The following is a 21500-nucleotide window of genomic DNA, read 5'->3' as shown; positions in this document are numbered from 1 at the left end:
AGATGAGAGCACAAACGGGGGCAAAGTGCTCCTGGACACTCCCTTGTAGTCCGGCACAACAACACCACACCCAGTGCACAGGTCCAGTGTTTGCAGCAAAAATTCTCCCTTTTAGCCAGCTTTGCAGAGGTCCGCAAATCAGACCTGCAAACACCTGAAACTTGGAATTGAAGATGATGATTTCTGAGCACAAGGACTGTAGAAGGTCAAGAATCTTCAGAACAGAGAGAAGTTGTTGCAAAATTGTTGTGCCAACCAGGGTTTTCCTTCTGCTTGGTTATTTTTGGCTTGCACAAATACATTTGACTTTGTTTAAAAATGTAATTTCTATCTGCAGAATTGCAAAACTTAGATTTTTGCTTCAAGAACAGAAGTGAATTTGCTTAATCTTCTTATAGAAACAATTTATATCCTCTGACAGTGGTAATCTCTTAATTTTCATTCCTGACCTGTAGCCTGATCTCTCTCAGTACAAAACAGCACTTCTCACACTTTTCCTCCACCTGTATCTCTTTCTACTGGAAACGCCTCTTCATGGCTTCATCATCTTAATCTTTCCCACAGCTGCTGTTGTGGATCCAAAACAGTGGTTACCACACACTTGACGCACAGCTTCTGCATCAACTAGATTCATAAGAAGCGACGAGCAAACAGCTGCGGATTTCATCAGGCTTTATTTTCCACATAAACAAATAATTTTGTCTTACTGGTAATCCAACCTACTGCAAGCAAACGTTGGGCTGAGAGGTCTGCCCATGTTTTCCTGTGACTCAGTGGCTGCGAATCCTGCTGCCCCTCCATCAGCCCAGCACCAGCTGACAGTGAGCCTGAAGTCCATGACCACAATTTGGCATCACAAAATTCCCAGCTGACAATTTCTTGTTCCCATAACACCATCGCACAGCTGGGAGTGATGATTCACGAATGGAAACTGTGAATGTTCACGTCGGAGAACATGCTAACTTGCTAAGCGCTAAGTCTCATCATGAAGCCAAGGGAACACAAACTGCAACCAAACAATACGCGTGATGGCAGAACTCTTTCAGTGCAACAGTTATTATAATGACTCATGCTGGTCTTCTCATAATGAGCAATTTGCAAAAGCTGATGGGCAGCCTCTATTCACAGAGCAAGGGGAGAATAACGTGGTCAGCTTTAAAGTTGAGTGGGCAGTTTGGGTGGGTTGAGAGGTCAAGGCAGAATAGAGAACAAGTTTAAAGCGGTGCAGAGCATGTTTATCTGGCCATGTTATCCCTCTGAAGTACTGAAGGGAGGAGAGCGAGGAGCCCCCTTTGTTCCTCAAGAGCCTGCAGATGGCTGTAATCCCTTCCAAAATGCGCACTGAAAATCAATCAAGACAGGGTGGACATGGTGTACGAGTGTGGAGGCGGGCGACACTTTTCTCAGGGAGGGGGTCCCGCAAAGAAACACAAGTTGGGTCAAACAAGCGTCTTTGGTGCTTTCCCGCCAAAAAAAGTATTGTAAGGAAAGACAGAGGGAATGAATTGCGACCCCCTCCAAGGAAGGCCTCCGTTTGAGCTGAACACAGCTGCCATCTCCTCATCGTATCCTGGGGCTGACATCGTCTGCAGGGGGTACAACCAAAAAAGCCTCCAAACACTGACATCATACTTTAATAAGGCTACTTCAAGACATTCACTCTGGCAGGACGAGGGGAAACAGGTTCACACAGTTGAAAAGGGATGGATGGATAAGGATTGCCATAGCTGTGATAAATCAAAATCACGATCACGTATCCGATTCATAATCTGGTCATGAACATCCACGTCCTTTGCCATTCCTTGAATTTGCTTGATGATTTCGGTATTGGCCCATACTGCCAGAAATTCCCAAATCTCGTTGTCTCCCCATTTAGGAATATTATATGACGTCTTTGTGTAAATTAGGAATGGGAATAATTGATCGATGATGGATTAATGGTCGTTAAGAATTTGGTCAATCACGTGGAATTTTTAGTCGATCTGTGTATTTTTTTTATTTTATCTCTTACTGCGTATCAGTACTCACTGAACTGAATCACGGCCGAGCTTTCAGTTCTGCGGCTGTATGTGAATAAGACAATGAGCTGAGGATTAAGTTGGATAAATCTACAGTTTGCAAACTGAAAGTCAAATAACAATTATAAAACACACAGATATACAAGAGTATTAATTGGAGCAAAACTAGCTTACTGTATCAAACCTTGCTAGCATGAATTACTGAATGTAATTTTATCCAGAACTTATTTAAATACAAAACACACTTAAATATGCAAGATTATTGTAACTAACCTTATGCCTCTTCAGGGGCTAAAACATAAAGCATTGAACTCCTTGACGTTATCTTTACAGTTTAATCTCACTTGAGTTAGTTTTGCGATCAACAGGAAGTCCTTTCCAAATAAAAGCGTCCTTTATAAATATATATATATGTATATACACTGCAAAACACAAAAAAAGTCTCTCCTGGTGACTTTGTGATATACAGACTTTGTACTTCAGAGTCTGCAGATGGTTTAATGTCCAACTGATTGTTGTTGTTTTTATTACATTCCATCTGGTTGTTGTTTTCAGTCTTTACCAAAGTGGTGGATGGTCACCAAAGTTCATCCTAAGGAAAACTTAGGTTTTCCTGCTGTTCTTTCCTGTACAAAATCCTCATCTACCAACAGAATTCCTCATAACACAATGACTCTAGACTTCTCTGTCTTACTTCCTCATCCGACTGATGTCAGCCCTCTGGAGACAAAACCCCACGACTGGGAGTCTACTCACTACCAAGAAGCACACCTGTCTTCCAAAGGGCTCTCTTACCCTGCCAATTAACCACCAAGATTATGGTTTTCTGACAAAACCAGTCTGATTGTCTAACACAAAGGGGAAAACCTCCCTGGCAGATCAGTTCAGTTCTTTCGCTACCTGCCACCCACCTCTGTTTTTCTCACAACTAATCCTGCAATACTGCCTCCCCTTCTGCACCAGTTTTCTTGCCTCTTATCTTTCTCCTCTGAACAGTTGTCTTGGGTTACCTCCTCAGAGACATAATGCACTGGGCCTATTGTTCAAATTGTTTATTAAGGAAAGAGGTAGGCAGGAACGAAACTGCCACTCACAGTTGTTTTGTTATGTTACTAGTATCTCCTTGCATTTTTCTCCTGCAAAAAGCAGCTTCAGGGCAGGATTTGTCAACAGATATGCCTGCTGCACAGTGGTGTGAACACTCTTATCATGAAACCTGTGCAGGCAAGACTTTATTTGTTAGTATTAAAGGAAAATACATAATTTGTTACGGAAATTGCGTTATATGATCAAACATGAATGCTAAGGTTTGTTGTTCTGTCCTGATGATTTCCCACATTTCTTCAGATTTCATTTGAATAACTGCCAAAGAAATGTGGTGCTGTTATTGCATAAAACCAAAGATAGGGAAGCAAATAAACAAAATCATGAACAATACTGTACATCTTTGTTCCACATCCTTTATGCCCAATCTACTGTGGCTGTATTGCATTCTAGTATTTCGAAGCAGCTGTCGATGGAAAGATTTAGTCAGTGACCTTTGACAAAACCTGTAATTTATTTTTTGGTTTTAGCTTTAGACATAAATATATAATTTGTATATATTCATATATCATCATCCTCTGTTTGGGGATTTGAGAACAAAGAAATTGAAAGCTATCTTAGAATTTATTTTAAGAAGCATTTGTGCCCTTTGGATGAATGTAAGTCCAATATTCAGTCACTCTTAGCTCTGATTAGGTCTCCACCAACTCCAAATGCAAATATCTGGCTCTTTAGCTGTTAAATGCTCCACCATCTTTTCTAGCTAGTTGATGAAAAAACTGTCTTTCCAGAAGTCCCAGATATAATAATAGTAATTGACAAAAGGTGACAGTATTCAAATCCATTATTCTATGTCCAATGTGTCCATTTTGGTCTTACGAAGTAGCTGTTGATGGAAAGATTGTATCAGTGACCTTTGACAAAATCTAATCTAAATTTATTTTGGGTTTTAGCTCATGACAACAATTTCAAACTACTTCAAAACTGCACTGGATATTACAGGTTGTCACAAATCATAAAATCATTCTTATATTTATAAATTGTTCTCTGTTTGGTGATTTGAAAACAAAAAATTGGAAGCTAGCTTAGCATTTATTTTGGACAAATGTAAGTCGAATATTCACTCACTTTCAACTCTGATTTAGTCTCCACCATGTGCATTTGTGCCCTCTGGATGAATGTAAGTCCAATATTCAATCACTTTTATTTCTGATTTGGTCTTCACCCACTCCAGAAGGAAATATCTGGCTCTTTAGCTGTTAAATGCTCGATTATGTTTTATATTTTATATATATTGTATTTCCAGAAGTCCCAGATATAATAATGGTAATTGACAATGGTGACAGTGTTCTTGTAAAACATAATTTACATTTAGCACCATCAACAAAATTCCATTTATCTATATTGTATTAAAAATCGTCAAAAATATTTTAGATAAATATATTAAAATCTAAACCAAACCTCTTTGTGGCTACATAGCACTTGACGTGTAGGAGAAAAATATGTAATTTATTTTGGTTATTGGTTAATATTTGGTTGAACTGACCCTTTAACAGCATGAGGGTGTTTTAGGTTTTTCCTTTTAACATTCATGAAATAAAACCTTTAAATTACATATTTCTCACATGGTGCAATGTGACAAAGCAATGCTAAGTGGCTGCTAAGAGCACTTTTCATGTTGGATCGAGTGAAAAGAAAAAGAAACAGAAACGTGTGAAGCCATTTATGCAGCAGACGTGCTGACAGTCAGGCGGCATGTTTATATTCCAACAAAGTGCACTCACACATTGTGCATCAGGCCAGCCGCTGTGGCCTGTCTGATGTGTCAGAAGCTCCTGAGCCTTCCTCTCCCTTCGCTCCACGCTCATTCCAGGGGAACATGTGTGCTGGAATTCTCCCCCAATTAAGACAGGGATTAGCCAGGTCTGCTGTGGGAACCGGCCGAGTGTGGGAAAACAGAGGGTCTGTCCCTCTCTCCTTCCCTCACCGACACTCAGCCTCATTCTCACTCGCTCTTGTTCACCGAGCTGCCTCCCTCCCCTGTCTTTCTCACCCTTACTGTAACTCTTCCTCCGCCCATTTCTCACCCTATATTCTGTCGTTCCTCAACATTCACATTTTGTACTTCACAATTTGCAGCTCACTGTTTAAGCCCCACTTCCAAAAATCCATTTTCTATTGTTTCCCCTCTCATCTTTATAATTACGCACACTGACCCCTTTTATTTTTTCTTCTTTTCACTCTTTTTTCCCCCCTTTTTCTTAGCCACCCAGAATCTCCATAGCTTTCAGTCCTGATTCTTCAAGGTTTTCTGAAGTGCATGGTTCTTCTGTGCTCCCCTCTCCTGCCCCTTCCCTCCTCCCTCTTAATGCCTCTCCAGCCTTCATACTGAAAGCTTGTCTGGGGGGAAACTGGGGACTCTTGCATGAATAGTCTGAGACTGTCAGACTTTAAGAGGGGGTCGAAAAAGACAGCTCATCAGAGGAGAAAAGACAGGTGTCTCAGAAAACAGAAAGTAACAGAGTTTATGTTGACATTGTTTTTGCATTAGTTCATTAATATCCAACAGAAAAAACTCTATAGACTACACTATAGAACTATTACTGGTACACTTGACACTCAATCTATAGCAACCTAACAATTAATCACAAATCATATTAGTATCATGGGAAAATTCAAGAAACAACCCATAAAACCTCCATGGGAACATCCTGGTTGAAGTTAATGCTCACGTTTCCATTGTCACCACATTTCTTTCTCATGATCTTGCAATACTCTCACTATCACACCGGATTCCTCTCCCACTGCCTCCACATTCCTCATCCTCATTGTCACCTTTTCTTCCTCGTTCCCACTCTGCTTCTACTTTCCTTGCGTTCCCATAAATCCTTTCCCTGTGCACTCCTCCACACAAGGCTTGTCCGTTCCAATTATGGCAGGGCCGTCCAGCCCCCCGGCTCACACACTCTGCACACACAGCCTGCTCTCATTAAGCCTGTATCAATTAGGCATTAACCTCCTAAAACAAAGGGCCTCTTGACGAGCGGCCCATCGCAGGCCATGTGAGGTACTTCCTCTGCATCGCTCCACCCTGCTTCCCATCCTCAGAACGACACATTCATCCAACCTCTTTCCCACTGTGCTGCTCACAAAACAAAATATGGACCCAAAGTACATCAACCAAACAGAAGAGAGGAAAGAAAGTGCAAAAGCATCAGGCATTCTCTTGCAGTTGTAATGTTCATCAGGCCAGGGTCTCTTCATAAACAAAAAAGCTTATGGTCTCTGTGTTTTTGCTAGAACATTCACTATTTTTATAATTCTGTCGACAACAAAAGTATTAATGTATTAGTGGTTCCATATGGTTCCAAAAATGTATAAATATTTTGTAACATTTCAATTCCACAGCAAATCACATGAAACATAAATTTGTTTTCAAAAGTAACATCCATGACTATTTTTTTCACATGACAAAAAGAGTGTGTGCATCACTTCTTAGTGTCCCCTTGATCAGTGGTGGAAAGTAACTAAGTACATTTACTCAAGTACTGTACTTAAGTACAATTTTGAGGTACTTGTACTTTACTTGAGTATTTCCATTTTATGTGACTTTTTACTTCTACTTAACTACATTTTAAGGCAAATATTGTACTTTTTACTCCACTACATTTAGCTGCCAGCTCTAGTTACTTTTCAGGTCGAGATTTCACATGAAACATTATCAATTTAAAGTGATAAGACTATTTTTTAATTCAATTTTATAACAGTATATTAAATGAGCCCTGTCTTTACAAAATTCAAACACTGCTTACATAAAAGCATCTATACAAATAATCTAATAATATATTTTCGAATATATAAAACAATGGAGTGGGTCCATTCTGCATAAGAAGTACTTTTACTTTTGATACTTTAGGTACATTTTGATGCTGATACTTTTACTGAAGTTAGTTTTGGATGCAGGGCTTTTACTTGTAGTGGAGTAATTTCACAGTGTTGTATTAGTACCTTTACTTAGGTAAGGGATCTGAATACTTCTTCCACCACTGCCGTCGACAACAGAGGTATTAATGTATTGGTGGTTTCATATGGTTCCAAAAATGTATAAATATTTTGTAACATTTCCGTTCCACAACGAATAACATGAAACATTCATTTGTTTTCAAAAGTCACAACCATGACTTTTTTTTTCACATGACAAAAAGAGTGTGTGCATCACTTTTAGTGTCCCCTAGATTAGTTTCCAGTGTGTTGTGAGCAAGTTGTAACCTCCGGGTCTGAAAAGTGAGGCAAACCAGGAAGTGCCTTAAGCCTGCATCATACCGAAAGTTCATAATCACGACACTGTGTCAATAAAGTTTTTTTTTTTTAAAGGAAGTTTACCAGTTTGGTCTCCAAGGAGTCGCTGTTCATTTTTCTTAGGTCAGTAACATACATTTTGATTATGTTTTTTGCCAGCCAAAACTAACATCCCAGTTAATGCTAACATGAGTTAGCAATGGCTTCGCTCAGAGAGGTTGCCAGTCATGCTGAGTATGTGCCGTTAAAGTTGGTGAAGATGTTTCTTCTCTCCTCTGCTCATGTTTTGTTATTTGCAGTTTTGAGCTCTCAGGGCCACCGTTGGACAATCTTTGAATGGTAACTTTGTGATAATGTGCTTTACTTCAGGTAGTTATTAAGAAAGAATTATACAAAATTCAGATAAATTGGTTGTATTTGACAAACACATATACAGTATAAATGCACAAACTCTCCGACACTGAGTACATGATGCTGCTGCTGGAAGATGATGAGCTCTCACACTTATACAAGTCACATCTTATTGAAAAAAAGGGGAAATTTAATGTCATTATTTAAAAAAAAAAAAAAAAAATAGATTTAAAACTTAACTTTTCAAAAGCCACATTGTTTTAGTTGTGTCACTGAACTCTGAACAGATGTTTTATATCAATTTAACAGCAGATAATATCACCAAGCACAACTTTATTTAAATACCATTCGAAAAATTTTGTTCAGCATTTTAACATGGCAGGTTAACCGTTATTCAAATTTAGTTTTTTTTTGTTGTTGCCACATTTGTAAGACCTATTGAATTTAATTTAACCATTAATACAGTCAGGATTTACATCATAATAGTGATCACATATAGTGGTTAATCAAAAGTTGCTTCCAGTCCAAGAAGTGAACTTTTCCAAAATGCCCCAAGTTGTGAAGAAAACTTGGCCCTTTGCCTCGGGGGCCAGCTGTGGTGCACCAGACTTCAACCCCTGTTCCATTCATGTGCAATGTTATAATTTCTCCTACTTCTCTAATGCTTTTCTTGCTTTTTGTTTACTTAGAGTACACTTTATTTGTACAAGTGTGCAGAGGCCTATGCAAGCACATCTTCTCTCCGTGTTTGCAGGCGGAACAGCAAAGAACCTGGTTTTGATTTTCCCACAGATCTGCCGGTGAGAGGAGTGGTCCCCAGCACCCAGCGCTTTGGCACAGTGACTATGTTGGCACGGGCCCAAGCTGAACACCCCCCACCCCTTTTCCCAGGGCCCTGGGAGTGTAATACATTACTAACAAAATCCCACTTCCCATTCCTCTCAAACTTTCACACCCCTGCTCCCTCCCTCCCGGGGCTGGCATGCCCCCTGAAAAGGGGATTGGGGTGACATGTGTATGACTCTTTCCATCCCCTCTACTTTTCCCATCATTCCCCAGAGTATTTTAACTTCACTTTTTTTCAACATAAAAGTCAACATATATCTTACTGACGCTTTTTTAACCAAATCTGTTAGCTTCTAGATTTCCCAATTTTAAAGTTATTCCAGCTATGGCACTATGCAAGGAAACCCAGCTACCAAAGCATATAAGAAAAAAATGCAGACCTTTTCACTGTTAAAGGGATTTAAAGGGAATAGATGCCTATTCACACCAACACTGAGGTTATAAATATGAACCCTCATTCTGGAAAAAAGCCTGGCTTGTTTGCGCCACAGTTCTCAGCACGGCATTGAGGGAAAGTATTCACGGGCGTGTATGTGTCTGGGTAACATGTAATGACATTATTCTCACCAGGGTGACCCCTCATTGTCACCACGCTTTCTTCTCCCAGGCTCGTGAAATTGACATAAGCTTTACAAACATTCCAGGCATTTTTTTCTCAAGGCCAGATTTCTTTGGGGGCCTTTCATAGAGAAAACCACCAATATGAGCAGCACCACCTAGTGATGGTGGTGACACACACCACACTTATATTCTTTGGTCAAAACAGGGAATTCAGATGGATTTATAATTAATAAACAATTAAAAAGGGTTTTAGTTTAAAAAATAAAAATAACAGCTTCCAATCACTGGTCTCTGTATGATTTCAGTAAAAAAAAAAGTTTAAATCTGTATTTTATTGTTTTCAACTCTAATATGTATGATGTTTAACTGTGTAAGTTTATATTATATTGCAATATATGACTAGGATTTAGACTTTGTGTCAAGTTTTCTTAATGGAGTGATGAATGAGCACTTTGGGAGCGCCCAGCCTCCTGAATCCCTTGCAGTCTGCACAGATGTGTGATCTCCTCTTTATACCTGCAGGTAGTGGTAAAGCTCAATATAACACTTGTCAAATCGTGAGTTTAATACGACTTACACATCAAGTGAGTTCCTGACCTGCCCAAGTGGTTGTCAATATAATCCTGCAGCTCTGACACCTGCGCCTCTGCAACCGTGGCCCTGGTGAGGAGAACAGCGCGCTCCTTCTCAAAGCCAACCTGTTTAAAGGGAATGAAGGGACCTACATCACAGAAAATATGTGTGTATCTGTTTTCTCAGAATAAAAGCTTTTAAGTGAGGTTTAAAATATAACGCTTTATATTAAGGTCCTTGTAATAACCATTAATTAACAAGTAATAAGGCCCTTGTAAGTCCTTACAAGATGCTTATTAACATTATTGTGTGTTTATAAGCTTATATAAGTGTTAATAATGGCATTACAAACACCCATGACCCACCCGTTATGTCTTTGCCATGCCTTTATTAATCTTATTTTGTTTGCTTATTGATATTAAAATAGACTTTATTGCTCATCTATTATAAGTTAACTATAAGTTAACTATGCTTTTTGCAACTACCGGATCTAAAGCGAGAACAATGCCTTATTACTTGTTAATTAATGGTTATTAAGGACCTTATTATAAAGCTTTACCTATATTTTTTGTGTGTGTGAGGGTGGTAATTTGACAATTCAAAGTTTAAGGGTTGAGAGAGTTTTGTTTACCAGTGTAGAGGCTGTGATCTCCTTCAGCTGTTTCCTTATGTCCGACCAGGATTCCTCGCATGCTCGCCTGATAAGGTTTCAGTTTTCATAACTTTTTATGACACAATCCACAGCTGACCACATTTGTCAATTGGTAGAAATGCAAAAAAATGACACTCACTCTTGATGGCTTATATTTTGAACCGGCATCTTAAGGAATGCAACCTGCAGCAGAAAAGTCAGAAGTCAGGGTCCTAGTCACCATAAACACACACTTGTATGTAAAACAAAGAGGCAACATTGAAAACTTGCATATTTGTGGCATAAACAGAATCTGAGCTGCAATATTTTGCTCCTAAAAGATGTGTAGCAGATATTATTGACTTTCTTTCTCCTTAAATTTTTTAATGAAGGCCAAAGAGTAGATTTGCTTCTCGATACTTTTTTAGAGTTCTTTTTTTACTTTTCATGTGGGTTGGAGAGGAAAATGTGATAGAAAAAAGAAAAACAAAAGAGGTAGGACTTCATAAGTGGTCACCACTTCTTCCTAATCCCTTGTGGACATGAAATATCTATTTGGGCTTTATTATTTAGTTTATTGTGATTTTGCCAAATTTTGCCAAATGGTATTGTTATTCTTGTTTGTATTGTTTTTTAACTATTTATTTTTATTATTACTAAAAATATTTTGTTTGTTTAAAACATGTTCGAATACAAAGAGATCAATGTGGAAAAATCATGTCAGAATAAATTACTTAGAGCAGAGTATTCTTTTCCCCAATAGGAGCACATATCTGAACTTGTTAAAGGAACAGTATAAAATTCTGGGAAGTACACTTTCCAGTATCCGCTTGTAAAGAGTCAGATGAAGATATCAATGCCTCTCTCATTGTTTGATACCTATGAAGTTAAACCTAACAAAGTCCAATCACAGCCTCTGCAGCTCAGTAATTAACATGTCTTATCTTGTTTGTCTAACCTGAACAAAAACAGAAATGTTAAAACGACAACTGTAGTTTTACAGGATGTCACATGCTTTGAATATTTATTTGCTGGGTGTAGTGACTTCCTGGACTCCATGCTGGTTGGAAGTCACTGTTCTATGATGCAAATGAGCATTTCCCTCCCAAAAAAAGGCAAACAATGTCTTTAAAACAGATGTAAAATAAACACTAATTGTTGAAACTGCTCACCATGACAATAACCCTTTTTGTTGCCAGAGGACACAAATTTTTACTTTACCACTCATAAAACAAATGCTGTGTGGCTTTATCAGGCAAGTATGGACACACAGAAGAATCCCCACAGACCAAAAACAAGCATCCACCAGACGAAACAAAAGCAGATCAATCCACTTCAAAGCAGCCATCTTTCTTCTGCACTACCTGCTTCTGGGCCGCCTGCAGCTGAGCCTCCAGCCTCGCTTTGTCCTGGCGAAGGTGCTGGAGCTCCTTCTCACTTTCATCTCTGAGCTCAGAGGGCTCCAGGCTGAAGCTGGCTTCTGGAGGTCCAGGGTCAAGACTGCTGTCTGGGTTGGCCAAGATCTGATCCCTTTGAACCCTAAAAATCACAGTGTGTCAATGTGGCCCGTCACTCTTCATGGATTAGCTGGATGTTGTCTTTTGATGGCAGTCACTTCTTATTTTACTTTACTCCTCAAACAAAATCAGTTGGACTGAAGATTTCAATGTCAGAAAACATACATGGACCGGGATATTGGAAATGTAATAAAAGTCTTCTTGAGGATGAAGAGTTTGTCTGTAAAACTAAGATGTTCATAATTTTTTTTTTCATAATATGGGTACAGCAAAACCTTCATCTGTTTGGGAAGCATTCAAATGTAGTTTGGAGGAAAAAACAAATGAAATTGAAAGAACAGACTTTAAAAACAGAAATTGAGCAGTTGACCTTAAATATTGATAACCTGGTTGATGCACCTAGAGACCAGTTAAATTATTTGAAAAATAAACAAGATGAATTATATGATTTATTAGAAAATCGCCTGTTAAGAAGCTATAACTATAAAAGAGCCGAGTGGATGGAGAAAGGGGAAAAATGTTCAAAACTTTTTTTGAACCTTCAGCATAGAAATCTTTCTAAAAAGAATATTTCTAAGTTAATCCCGAGCAATGGAGATGAGGTGTGTACACGGACAGATATATTAAATGAAATAGAAAACTTTTTTCCTAAGATTTTTTCATTTCAGTCACCACCTCCACTCAATTCCAAAAACTTTTTTCCCCAAATGTATGAAGGAAAACTAAGCATCATGCAGAAACAATCAGGTGAGGGTCTAATTACAGAGGAGGAACTTTTCCTGGCAGTAATGTCATTCAAACCAGGGAAAACACCTGGTATGGATGGAATACCCATTGAGGTTTATCAGAATTTTTTTTGATTTGGTTAAAGGACCACTGATCTCTTGTTTTAATTTCTCTTATAGCACCGGATATTTATCTGATTCTCAGAAAGAAGGGCTTATTTCTTTGTTGCTCAAGCAAGAACCCAATGGCCAATTTAAGGACCCTACAAATCTAAAGTTTGTAGGGTCCTTATTTTTTTTTAAAAAATGTTGCTTGAAAAACTATGACGATTTATTGATTGTCAGAAAAGTTTATTTTTCTATCAATCGACTAATTATTTAGTTGACTAATCACTGCAGCTCTATATACAGTATATGCGACATGAGGATGAAGGTTCACAAGCTGATGAGGCTTTGTATTTAGGGGTCATGAGCAAAAAGGATGGGAACCATTGGTCAATCAATCAATCAATCAATCAATCAATCAACCAACCAATCAATCAATCCACTTATTTGTCACATAACATCATATAAGGTTTAATTCCCCTATGTGAATGTAACACAGAGGAAGACTCACCTGTATGCGATGAGAAGAGCATGATGCGTCTTTGTGATCTTCTGAAGTCTCTTCTTATAGGAGCGAGCAGCGTAGGCGAGCTGCTCCTCTCTGACCTTATAGGATGAACGAACATCCTGCAGCATGCTGTCCACGTGGGCCCTCATCTTGGAAGTCTCTAAAGGGCTTTTGCCTTCACCAAGTCCATCGATGTACTCCTAAATGAAAGACATGCACATTGATGTTGAAAACATTGAAAACAGATTCAAGAACAGTTTCTTCCGAAAAGCAATAACAACCCTGAACTCTCACATGCACTGATTTTCACATGGACTTTATTACTGTGAAATATGTCTTCTTTTTTAAATATACTATAAATGGCAATGTGCAATAATTTGTGCAATTAATTGTCCTTCAATGTGCAATATATTTATGAACACATCAAATCTGCTTCTGGCAAATTGAATTGAAGACTGTGCACCTTACCTCCCTTTATTGCCTATGTTTTATATTACATCTTATATATATATATATATATATATATATATATATATATATATAAAATTATTTTTTTTTACATTTACTTGCCGAAGTATATGTATATTTATATTTATATTGTATGTTTTTATGTATTTTATTTATTGTCGCACTGCTTTTTGGAGTCAGCTCTCAAATCTCATTGTACATGTGTATAATGACAATAAAGGCATTCTATTCTATTCTATGTTGTGTTGCCCCACATCACTTTGTACACATGCGTGTGTGTGAACACTGCAACTCACAGCTAAGTCCTGTAAATAGCACACAAGCCTTGCACGGTATTCCTCATTCAGCTCTTTGACCTGATGCTGCAGCTTCGAGTTTTCTTCTTCTGCCTCCTTCACTTGGCTCTGAGAGCACATCAGGGCCTTGGATGGAAATAGGACAAACAAGATTGGACACATTTCCACCAAGACATTTCCACCAAGACAGTGATAATTAGAGCTTGACAGACATGTCAGTTGACAGATATTTTCAGTCGATATTGGCCTATTGATATTGTGTATATGCTGTTGGATATATGTTATGATGACAACTTTTTTTACACAATGAATTATGCAGAAAACGTAGCTTGGCATGATTTAGAAATGGTGTTAGTTATTATTTTATTTTTTTAAATAGCCAGCAATTGACTGAAACTAGACAGTAATTATTACATAATTAGATATTCATTTTATTCCTATGTATTCTTTATTTTCTCAATACATTGTATGATGTAAAACAGTGTTTAATATTATTTGATAAAGATTTATGTTTGAGAAAGTAGCTCTCTGGGTACCTTAGCAGAGTGGTGAAAAATGAGTGCATGATCCACATAAAAAAGGTTTATTTTCATTCCAGATTGTTGATCTCTCCCCTCAAAAACCAGTGTCGCGTCAGTCTCAAGAATCCCATATCGGTCGGGCACTAGTGATAATATCTACAATCACTTGAGAAATGTTCTGTAAATCAGAATGGGATTGTTCTTGCTCACCGCACTCTGCTCAGATAGTTCCTGCTGCCGTCTATGGATTGCTCTCTTGTTCTCTTGGTGCTCTTTACCCATCTCCACCCTGATGACCAAACACAGGCTCAGCAACAAGTGAATAGCTCCCAAAATCCACGGACAGCCACATCACAGGGACCACATCACACACACAGTAAATAAAGCCACAGCTTAGAACAAAAATCAAAGAGAGGACCGCAGAGCAGATGCGTGTGGGATGAACTCTGGGTCGTACATCCTGAGATGGGTTTGGCAGTTTGATGAAAGGAAATGGAAAGATAATGATGTTTTGTCTTAATTAAGGCTGTGCACAAGTAAATGTTAAACATTCACTGAGCCTCACACTTTCTCCTCCAGTTTCTTCTGCTGCTCCTCGTAGCTGTTCTTCATTTTCTCCAGCATGTCTTTGATCTCATCTTGGTTTCCAAGTAGCTTTGAGAGACCATATGAAACAGGCCAAGGAGGTAGTTACTGAACTCCTACGGATATTTTACTGATGCATGTATTTATGTAAAATTATATATATGTTCTGTACAAAAATACTTACAATTTTTTCCAGATTCTTTTGCTCCTTGTCCAAAGCTGCCAAATCCTCAAACTGTTAATAAAATTGAATACATATTAAGACAAAAAAAAAGGCAAGTATGATATATGATTTTTCTTTAGTTTAATATTAAATATTATTGTTAATTACATATTATTGTAAATGTTATTTTTTACTTTAAAAAAACATATTTGATTTCTTAAAGACAGAAGGATTTGGCTGTTTAATTTATTCATTTTTGTTTAATTATGTTCCCCCTTTTTTATTAGGTTGTACTGTTATATCATGATATTTACATTTTTGTTATGGTAATTGTTGTTGTTATTTAGACTGTATCATATTTCAGTGGTTAGAAAATAAGTAGGGCTTTCCTCAACTAAAGAAATTCTCAGTCATCCTGATTTTGTTCACTATTTGATTAGTTTGGCAGTTTAATCAACAGATCTGTAAAAATAAGTATTTTCACAAAGAATCGTACAAAAGCACCACTTTAAATCTTGTGTTGGCAATCAGTCATTTAGCATGAAAAAGCAGTAAAAAATAACTCAAAATCAATTAAATAAATCTTAGTCCAAGTCCAAAACCATCAATTAGTCAACTAATCCACTATGAGGGGACAACCCTAAATCACCCAATGGCACAGTAAATTATTTAAAATTTTAAATAAATGTAAGAATCATGATCTGCACAAAACTAATTTTGTTTTAATATTTTATACATGGACAAGAACATGTTCTGCTTGAATGGGACTAACATCTGCACATGGTTTTCAAGAAAAATTAGTAATAATGACAACAATTTGGTGAGGGCAACTACAACAAAAGCCCCAAATGTTCCAGTAACTATGGAGTGAAATGAACTTAGCTCAGGAACTAAACTAGAAAATAAAAATATTTGGCAACGCTTTATATTAAGGTCCTTGTAATAACCATTCATTAACAAGTAATAAGGCCCTTGTAAGTCCTTACAAGATGCTTATTAACATTATTGTGTGTTTATAAGCTTATATAAGTGTTAATAATGGCATTACGAACACCCATGACCCACCCATTATGTCTTTGCCATGCCTTTATTAATCTTATTTTGTTTGCTTATTGATATTAAAATATACTTTATTGCTCATCTATTATAAGTTAACTATAAATTAACTACGCTTTTTGCAACTACCGGATCTAAAGCGAGAACAATGCCTTATTACTTGTTAATTAATGGTTATTAAGGACCTTATTATAAAGCGTTACCTAATATTTTGCCTATTCCTGTTTGCAACACACTATCTCACCTTGACTCTGCTATGTGACATGCGGCTGATCAAGGCCTGCACCCTGTCCAGCTCGCTGTGCAGGCCCTGGGTGGTGGTCTTCACACTCTGCTGCTGCTCCTCCAGCTGCCTGCGGAGAGCGTCCTGGGCTTGAGCCAGTGCCAACAGCTCAGCACTCAGCTCTTCACTCTGGGCACGCTCTTCATCATGGGCCTCAGCCAGAGTAAGGTAGTTCTTCTTCAGTGTGGCATACTCCTCTGTCAGCTCTTGGCCGCTCTTCTCTCCCCCTTTCAGACGAGCCTCAGCAGACTGGAGTTCCCTCAATAAGTTGTCTCTCTCCATCTCAAGCTCTGTTATTATACCGGCTTGGTTCAATATCTGACAAGGGTAAAGAAAGTGCAGACAGCATCATTAAATAGAGAAGATGTAGTGCTTCACTGTCCAAATTGATCAAATGAAGGCTACATGTCACACTTTAATTTATATCACTCTAAAAAAAAACCCTCACCTTGTTTTTCAGCTCAAATGTCTCTTCTTCAAACTGCTCCCTCATCTTGTTTGTCTGTATTTTCTCCTCCACAAGCTCCTTAGATATCTGGATAATGTGACAGGGAACACACATTCTTCTGGTTTCTATACTGAACAGACACATTGGACTTATAGTTCATTCATGCTTCACATAGCTCATGATCTCTACCTTGAGTTTTTCCTCTTCGCTCTGAACCAGCCTGCAGGACAGGTCTGTGTTGGAGCTGGCCAGGTGGCCCAGTCTGCTCTCCAGGTAGCCCACTTTGGTGAAAAGGCGTTCATTCTTGTCATGCAGCTGCAACTAAAGCGGGGTGAACAAAAACACTTAAGTTAGTTGACAATAGCTTGTGTTCACTTAAATGATCCCCATGTTGGCTGCATAGTAGCTACATATCAAGGAGATTTTTGCTTACCACCTTAGTTTATAGCCTATATTTATTTCCCCCATTAAGCTATGTCACTTCAGAAACTAGCAACTGTTACTTCCAAACTGGACTTTTTTTAGGAGTGAAAAGTGCATACAGCTCGTCTATATAAAGACCAGTGGTGGAAAAGTATCCAGATCCCGTACTTAAGTAAAAGTACTAGTACCATACTGTAAAATTACTCCACTCCAAGTAAAAGTCCTGCATTCAAAACCTACTGAAGTAAAAGTACAAAAGTATTGGCATCAACATTAATTTATCAAAAGTAAAAGTACTCATTATGCAAAATGGCCCCATCCAGATTGTTATATATTCCGAATATATTATTGGATTATTATTATTATTATTATTATTATTTATGCATACCTGACCTGAAAAGTTACTAATGCTGTTGGCTAAATGTAATGGAGTAAAATTACAACTTTTGGCTCAAAATGTAGTGGAAGTATAAAGTTACATAAAATGAAGATACTAAAGTACCTCAGAATTGTAGTTATTGACAGTACTTGTGCAAATGTACTGTTACAATCCACCACCGAGTTGTAGCCTGTGTTCATTTTAAAGCTATTATAAGCTATTAAGCTAACATTAGCTTACTTGAGAAAGTAGCTACTGTTATATAGCCAATACTGGATTTTTTTTTTAGGAGTGAAAAGTGCGTTTAGCTCCTCTATGCACTATGAATTCCTCTCTGTCTACAGAATGTGTCCCCTCATATTTTTAGCATGCTATCATCCAGCCCATTTTAAAGAAAAGCAACTCAGATACTGCTCTCCCCAATAATTATAGGCGATATCAAAGCTCACGTTTTTATCTAAGATTTTAGAAAAGGTTGCTGTTGACCAACTCACCACTGTGTTGGAGAGACACAACATGATAAGTTTCAGTCAGGGTTTCGGAAACAGCACTCGACTGAAACTGCTCTTCTGAGGGTTTCTAATGATGTTTTAATGTCCTCTGGTGTAAGTGATTGTTCTGTGTTGGTACTTCTTGACCTCAGTTCTGCATTTGACACAGTTGACCATCACATTTTGATCAAGAGGTTAAGTGACTGTGTTGGCATATCGGTTGTTTCCGACTCTTCCCCACTGTTCTGTGGGGTCCCACAGGGCTCAGTTCTGGGACCCCTGTTGTTTTCACTGTACTTACTGCAGTAAGTACGTCACAGTAAGTCACTACAGTTTTAACATTTTTTATCATTTATATGCGAATGACATCCAACTCTGTTTCTCATTTAAACCCAATGAAGTTTTTAAGTTATCTAGACTCTTAGACTGTTTTAAAGTGTTCAGAAAATGGTTGGCAGAAAAGTTCTTGCAGCTTAACGCTGAGAAGACAGAGGTTCTGGTTGTTGCTCCAGAGAAGGTTGTGCCCACAATCCTACAGTGTTTTAGGCCCCTTTCCTCTGACGTCCACCCCCACTTGCGTAACTTAGGGGTAATATTTGATAAATCATCGTCGTTTGACACCCATGTTAAGCAGCTGTCTAGTTCCTGCTTTTTCCACCTGAGAAATCTCAGCAAACTGAGATCAGTTGTTTCAAATACTGAACTTGAGATGCTTATACATGCCTTCATCTCATCCCGTATCATTTACTGTAACTCACTTTTTTCCTCACGCAGTATGTCCGCTTTAAACCGTCTGTAGTCAATTCAAAATGCTGCAGCAAGACTTCTCACAAGGACAAACAGACGATCTCACATCACCCCCATACTTGAATCTCTTCTCTGGCTCCCAATTGCATACAGGATCCAGTTTAAGATTCTCACTCTGACCTACAGAGCACTGAACTACTGAACTACTTCACCCATATCCCTCTGCCTGCTCCCTTCGCTCAAACACCTTCAATTTACTGTCTGTCCCACGCACCCGCCTTAAGACTCGGGGTGATCGAGTCTTTGAATCAATAGCTCCCAAACTGTAACACTCTGCCTGCACCCTTACGGTCTGCGGTATCTGTGGATTCTTTTCAGCTTAAGACATATCTGTTTAGACAGGCATTATGTTTTCTGTGTTTGCCTGTATGTTGTTTTATACCCTTGTAAAGCACTTTGTGGGGTTTTTTCCTGTGAAAAGTGCTTCATGAATAAAATTTACTTACTTACTTACTATGTGAAAACTGGCTGGTATTTACTTACATTTTCTTGTGTCAGAGCACGAAGTCGGTCCTGAAGTTCATCTGAAGTTGTCTGTTGGTCCTGTGGGTCCATCTTTACTCACTGTCAACCACTGCTTAACGTAAATTACTGTATCCACCAACAATATGTTGCCATGGCCTCGACAACACAGAGATAAACTGGTGTGAACTCTCTGTCTTTGTTTATTTGTATTATTCACTTATTTGTTTGTTTGCATGCTTTGCTATTTTACCACAAATGCAAGCGTAAATGTCACTGAGAAAGAAACATTTTTAAGGTCACACTGGTGTTTTCAACTTTAAACTTTCAACTAACATTTGATATTGAAGATTAAAGCTTCTACGGTTAGTTTACAGCACTTTCCACCCTTTGTATCACACAAAAGAGAGCGTATGGGAACCTTAAACAGCTACAGTTAATTATTGCTTATGTGAGATTTAGACGTTTATTGTTACAGCCTGGGAACAACAAGGTCAGCCTCTAATGTTACTTCTACAGGAGGAGGTAAATGTCATTGACAGTAGCGCCACCTTGTGACGTCATATTGTAACAACTAGGTTGTTTTTAGGATAGATATGTCCATCAGAAGTAATGATGACTTGCAGTTTTTCTCAGTCGCTTTGATGCATTTCTGACATCACTATTAACATTTGCACAACAGTTAATACATTTCTCAAAACAATTAGTACAAACTGCAAAACCTAGTGGAACCTGCAAAAGTGCATCACTTGCTCAAAATGGATAGTTCATTCCTCAAAAGCAAGTATTCATGTCAATGAAAGTGTCAGTGTCATCAAGATGAAAAGTCCTGACACCATGTTTATGAACACGATAGTCAAATGGCTTTGTCACGTTTTCATTATGACAGTTTACTCTGTAAATGTATTCCAATGCAAAAAAGTCGGATCTTGGTGACATTACCTGAAAATGCTCCAGACAGCACTTTATAATATTTGCACAGCCATTTGAAAACTACAGTAAAGTTACACATTACTGTATTTAGTGAGGTAACTGAGTACAAGTACAACTGAGTATGCTCTTTGCAATTCTTATTTGTTTACAGCATTGTGCAAAAGGAAAAAAACACCCTTATTTACAACAAACATAAAGTCCCTTTGGGTAGAGCTGTGCACAGTACAGTGTCATAGTATTGTAGAAATGGTCCACACTATGTCCTGCTCGGTTCATATATGTTGTAAAGTGTTTATGGTTTTATGGATTCAGCTCTGAGTGATAGTAGAGAAGTGGCTTATCATTGGTTGCAACTAATGCTTCACACAGCCCTTCTCATCAGTGAAAGCTGAGGTTCACCTGAGAGAAATATATTCAATTTCAGAGAGATTTTCAGTAAAAAATAAAGATTTTAAAAAATGTATAAAATTTGCTTGACAGATTTTGACAACTAGTTCAACATTTTTGTTTGAAATGACTCAGACAATGAAATGAGGACTATTAGTTTTATATGGAATGAATATTCAGCATTCACAAGTATCGTAACTTTTGACTGACATGACATAAGCAAATAATAATGTTATCAAACAGCAGAGAGTTGTATGAAAGCAACTGACGCATGTCCAAAAGCATTTGTAATGTGTTAGGAATGAGAAACTGCTACTATGATGTGCACAAATGACAAAATTATGTGAAGGTTGAACTAACTGCAAATGTTAATATTGATGTGAGAAATGCACCAAAGCAACTGAGAAAAACTGTAATGTTATGGCTAAATAATGGGTACTGTCAGCGATTAGAAAAAAATATATATATATTTAAAAAAAATCTAATCTCATCTAAATACGTTTAGATTACTTTTTCAAACAGTGAAAATATTGCATTTTATAATAACCATAATAATAATAAAAGGATGTCAACAATTTCCAAATATTCTTTTTTTTTTTCTTAAAACAGGTCACAACATT

General features: G+C 37.9%; 1 protein-coding gene across 1 annotated transcript; it reads right to left on the bottom strand.

Moving 5' to 3' along the window:
- Positions 1-9025: 9025 nt before the first annotated feature.
- Positions 9026-19653, bottom strand: ccdc78 (coiled-coil domain containing 78). The gene is given in 16 exon segments (XM_059325217.1): positions 9026-9250; positions 9252-9274; positions 9571-9635; positions 9717-9817; positions 10324-10390; positions 10484-10527; positions 11688-11862; positions 13182-13378; positions 13943-14068; positions 14674-14752; positions 15029-15117; positions 15233-15283; positions 16512-16868; positions 16999-17085; positions 17188-17319; positions 19582-19653. Coding segments are annotated over 16 exon segments (1728 nt in total). The 3' UTR covers positions 9026-9187.
- Between the last annotated feature and the right edge of the window lie 1847 nt (positions 19654-21500).

This window comes from Centropristis striata, chromosome 21 (genome assembly GCF_030273125.1).
Source record: "Centropristis striata isolate RG_2023a ecotype Rhode Island chromosome 21, C.striata_1.0, whole genome shotgun sequence".
NCBI classification, from domain to species: domain Eukaryota; kingdom Metazoa; phylum Chordata; class Actinopteri; order Perciformes; family Serranidae; genus Centropristis; species Centropristis striata.
This window is presented reverse-complemented; position numbering and strand designations above follow the sequence as displayed.